The sequence below is a fragment of the Numida meleagris genome, chromosome 5 (assembly GCF_002078875.1).
Source record: "Numida meleagris isolate 19003 breed g44 Domestic line chromosome 5, NumMel1.0, whole genome shotgun sequence".
Taxonomy (NCBI): Eukaryota; Metazoa; Chordata; class Aves; order Galliformes; family Numididae; genus Numida; species Numida meleagris.
Window position 1 is genome coordinate 62,755,595 of NC_034413.1, and position 4,592 is coordinate 62,760,186.

Consider the following 4,592-nt stretch of genomic DNA (forward strand, 5'->3'; position numbering starts at 1 on the left):
TGGGGACAGAGGGGAATGGAAGCTCGGTGTTCAATGGCTGTGCAGCCACATCTCCCTCTAGGCGAGCCCAGCAAAGCATCAGGCTGACATGGTTTCCTATCTAGCTGGGTAAACACGCAGAACTGTGCCCAGGGGCTACACTAGCCCTGCTCCCCCTCCCACCCCAGCCCTGCATTCTAACTATAAAGAGGGAATGACAATTCTGTTATTTCAAAGACATTTATTAAACAAAGTTCAGAAATATTGCTCGGCGCTTCCACAGGCTTCAGAAAATGAACAGTCACCAGCTGCTCTGCAAGTCGCTGTGTGTAAGGATATCTCTGAGACAATCAGCCCTGTTCTGTAGCGTTTCGCCACCGAAATGCATTTTCACCCTGCATTGGTAAGTCAAGCAGTACTATACAAAACCAGTCAGGAAAAAAAAGTTTTGGTATTTTCCCTGGAGGATTCCTACCCCCAACAAAAGGCCTCTTCTGTAGCGAGCAGAGGGCATCTTGAAATCACTCTCAATTGCAAAAAGTCTTGCAAGAACTCAAAGGCAAATTGTCATCTGCCTCCCCCCTGGGGCAGGACAGGACACACTGCACCCTTCCCCACAACTGGAGCTGCGGGCAGCATCCCACGGGCAGTTCAGTTCTAATAGTGAATGCCACCAGGGAGGCAGTCAGTGAGGATACACCCAGGTTTCCAGGCAAGGGGGGGTAGGCTGTCCTGCCCAGCACAGGCCCTCCAGAACTAGGGCACAGTGACTTCAGGCACTCAGCCATCCCATAACAACAGGGCACAGCCATCTGGGACTGGACCTTGCGGACTTTGGGGTAGGAGCCCTGACAGAGCCCCAAGGCTTAGGACTGCTCACAAACAGTTCCAACTCACTGGTTGCTGCTCACTTGCGTCTAACCATGGCCTTCCTGCCGCAGTGCTTTCATCTCAGGTGAAAAATCGGGTTCAATTGTACGGGAAGTGAGAATGTTGCTCAATAGCTATCAAACTACAGAGATGAATCACGTAGAAACACTTGTCTTAGAACAAAATACAAGTTGTCCTAGCAGCAGATACAAAACAGGCATTCAACCAGAGACCCTCAAATACTCTGAGCACATTTATCTCAGAGTCAACAGCAGTGTACATGGGAAGGGCTGGACGCATTTGAGGCAAACAACCGACAAGGTCTTTTGCTGAGGTCTTCATCAGACACCGTGGGGAACTTCAAAGGTGCAGAAGTTTCAGAGATTAACTGGGGCACTGGCAGAAAGAGGCCAGCCTCAATGGACTTCCACCAGCTGCGGCAGGTCAGAGCTCCCCCCTTCAGCTCTTAATCAAAGGGAGAAGAGGCCCTGTTCTGACCAGGAGGACCTACAGTTCTCTCTGCCCAGAAGAAACATGACAGGAGACTCATCTAGAGGACGAGCTCACTGCACATTGACTGATGACCAAAACATCTCAACAAAGTGGTGTGTGACAGGGTGCGGCCTGCCCAGCCACAGTGCCCACCCAACACATGTTCCTCTTGCCCCAGGGGGATGGAAAAGAACGCAGGATGAGCAAAGTCCCATCACAGCAAACTACACAAGGGGCTGTGAGTCTACAGAGGGGTCTACAGAGGACGGGACAGAGGCAGGGAACGCAGCAGCAGGACACAAAATGGGATCAGATTGAGGTCTGCATGCCTTCTCTTTCAAAAGGGAAAAGAAGGAGCAGGACCCAGTGAAGATTTTCAGTAAGCCGTGCCAGTAAGCACAGCCAGGCACAGGTAACCCATCCCTGAGATACAACAAAGCCAGGAGGTACAGTCGAGTTGGATCACATGCGGGCTCCAGAGCATGGGGAAAAGCCCAGTGGTACCGAACCACAGCAATACAGGCTGTAGGAAAGGCCCAGGGCTGACCCACTGGTGCAGGCTGCAGCCTGCTGCTCCTTGGCACGCTCAGTGGAGGTCTCCTCCTCCGTTCACCCTTCCAGAGAGCCACATGCCACCGGCAGCCAGCCCTAGTCTGTGCCTGCCATGCTGCTCAGGCAACGTAAGGCACCGTGTCCTTTTCAAACTTCATTAGACTCCCTTTTCTTCCAGTCTAATTGGCAAAGCTGATTACGCAAAGGCAGAGCACACCCTTTGCACCTAGATCTTCCCTGCCCCATGCCGGGGCTGCGTAATGCTGTTGATGTGGAGCCCGCTGATCCCGTTGAGGAAGAAGAGGAAGGTGGCAGTGAACTCGCACCAGTACGTCAGCGTAAAGCCTGTGAAGGTGAGGTGATCCTTCATGAGGATCAGGAAGCTCAGAACCCCGGTGGCAGAAAGCAGAAATGAACCGAGGATGAGCACCGAGCCCATGGACCACTTCCTTCTCGAGCTGGCGTCTTCGCAGACCTGGGAGACCATCAGGAGCTCCAGGCCGAAGATAGCCACGGCCACGGCGGAGGACACCATGCTGCGGATGAGGATCATGCCCACGTTGAGCCCCTCCACGCGGGCCAGGCGCAGGTCGGTGACACACCGCGGGGCACTGCCATTGCTGATGGCACAGAAGTGCCACAGCCCAAACAGCTCTCCCCTTGCCAAGAGCCAGCGGCCGTCGCAGACAGAGATGGATGAGAGGACCAAGGCGATGGCCACGCACAAGATGATCAGGCTCCGGATGAGGGTCTCGAAGAAGGCTTTCTGCGGCCTCCTGTGCGCCAGCAGCCTCTGTGCCTGAGAGGGAGGCAGGGAAGGAGGAAAATGGGAGTTAAAGAGCTGTGTTGAGCTGAAATGAGGCCAGAGGAACAAAGCTGGGGGACTCGTAGCAATGATGCCAGTGGGTGAAGTGCCGTTGGTTGGCTACGTCATGCCACAATGCAGTGACGGGCTGTGCCTAGGGCAGAAGGCATCAGCAGGGGTGCTGCACGCCAAGGCCCGGCGTTGCGTGCCGTGTCCCACACCGAGCTGCCTCCCAGCAGGACTGGGTGAGCCGAGCACCCCAGGAGTACAGGGGGTGATGGCTGGGAGCAGGGAGGTGGCAGCTCTGAGCCTGGCTCCGCACCCCCGGGGCTGGGGGCTCTGCTGCAGCACGCTGCCCACCGAACCCCTCCGAGGGCGTCCACGGAGCCGCTAAAAACCCCAGGCAGCCCCACCAACGGGAAACGGCACGGGGACCGGGGAGCACCGAGGGGTCCTCCCGGAGCAAGAGCCCCCCCCGTCGGTGCTGCACCCTGCCGGCCGTGCCCGCCTTCCCCCCGCCCGGCCCTACCTGCGCCCCGATGGCCGTCATGCTGCCGGCACCGCTCGCCGCCAAGACACCGGGGCGGGCTGCGGCCGCGGCTCTTTATGGCCCCGGGGGCGGTGGGCAGCCCGCCCGCTCCGCCACGCCCGCGGGGCCGGGGCACCCTCCGGGCCCTCCCGCGGCTGAGTCAGCGCGGCAACGGCGGGCGGAGCTCAGCTCAGCTCAGCGCTCCGGGACCGCGGCTCCGGGCTGAGCCCCGCGTCCCCTCTCGCAGAGCCGCCCCAGCGCGGCGCGCAGCCTCTCACTTTGGGGCTGTGCTCGCTCTTATCGGATCCCGGCGCACTTCTCGTTACCTATCTCTACCTGTGCTGTCAGCAAAAAGGCTCTGCTCGTAAAGTTTTATGCCCTGGGTCTTTTTCTTACCCGATACTCGATTACTGTTTGCCATCTTGTAACGAATTACCGATCCCTTCCTTCCACCAGCTGGGCTCGCTGTGCCTGCTCCACCACCGCTGGGCGCAGGAGTGACTGTGCCCGCACCCCTGCTCCAGGTCCTTGCCGGAGCAAGCCAGCTGTCCTGTGCTGGTTGTCTCAGCTGGACGCAGGCAACTGGTATCTCTTGCTGCTAGGATTTGGCTTGGGCTGTTTCCTGGAGCACTATTGCTAGTATTTTTCTTCTAGAGAATAGCATTCTGAAAAACATGTTTTCGTTGCGTTTTGCAGTTCACATTTTAATGATAATTCTGACCTTTTTCTTCCTCTTGTCCTACAAAAGCTTTCATTTCCTCATTTCTCTTCCAAGCCGTATGCACGATTGGATTGTATTTCCATCAAACACCGCTTTGGGATTTTCCTCTTCTGCAACACACGGTGAATTTGTGCGGGGTCTGCTGTTCGATCTTCCTCTGCGGCCTTGTGCTCTGCACCAGTTTTTGCTTCCTGAACTTGTTTCCAAGCGAAGCTGATGCTTGCTATGTCCCTTTTGCTTCAGGTTCTCCATGAGCATGCAATTTGTTACACAGGTTAAGCAGCATTTCGCAGCTGTACTGAGTCTCACTGCTGCAGCTGCTGTTGTATTTCCAGGTTTAGAGTTCTGGATTTAACAGCGCTTGCTGTGGATCGGAATCTCATGCAGGTTGTGCTGTCTCACAGGGCCTGATTTTTGGGCGGCCCATTCTGGAGCCAGGAGTTGGACTTGAAGATCCTTATGGGTCCCCTTTGACTTGGGATGTTGCACGATTCTGTGATTTGCTGCACGAAATGGACAAACTCTGCTTGCAAGTGAGGATGTGCTCAAACGCAGGCTGGGGCCAGAGAGAACGCACCAACACTCAATGGCAAAAACCTCGCAGGACTGATGCTTCTGCACCACAGGCTTAGTCCTGCAAAGCA

The 4,592-nt window shown here is 56.1% G+C and overlaps 1 protein-coding gene across 1 annotated transcript; it reads right to left on the bottom strand.

Annotated features, from left to right (window-relative positions):
• On the bottom strand, window positions 206-3,383 carry TMEM37 (transmembrane protein 37). Its single transcript, XM_021400671.1, has 2 exons — window positions 3,228-3,383; window positions 206-2,692 (listed from the first exon to the last, which is right to left on the bottom strand). Exons 1-2 carry the CDS (start codon window positions 3,246-3,248, stop codon window positions 2,120-2,122), a joined length of 594 nt encoding a protein of 197 aa, XP_021256346.1. The 5' UTR covers window positions 3,249-3,383; the 3' UTR covers window positions 206-2,119.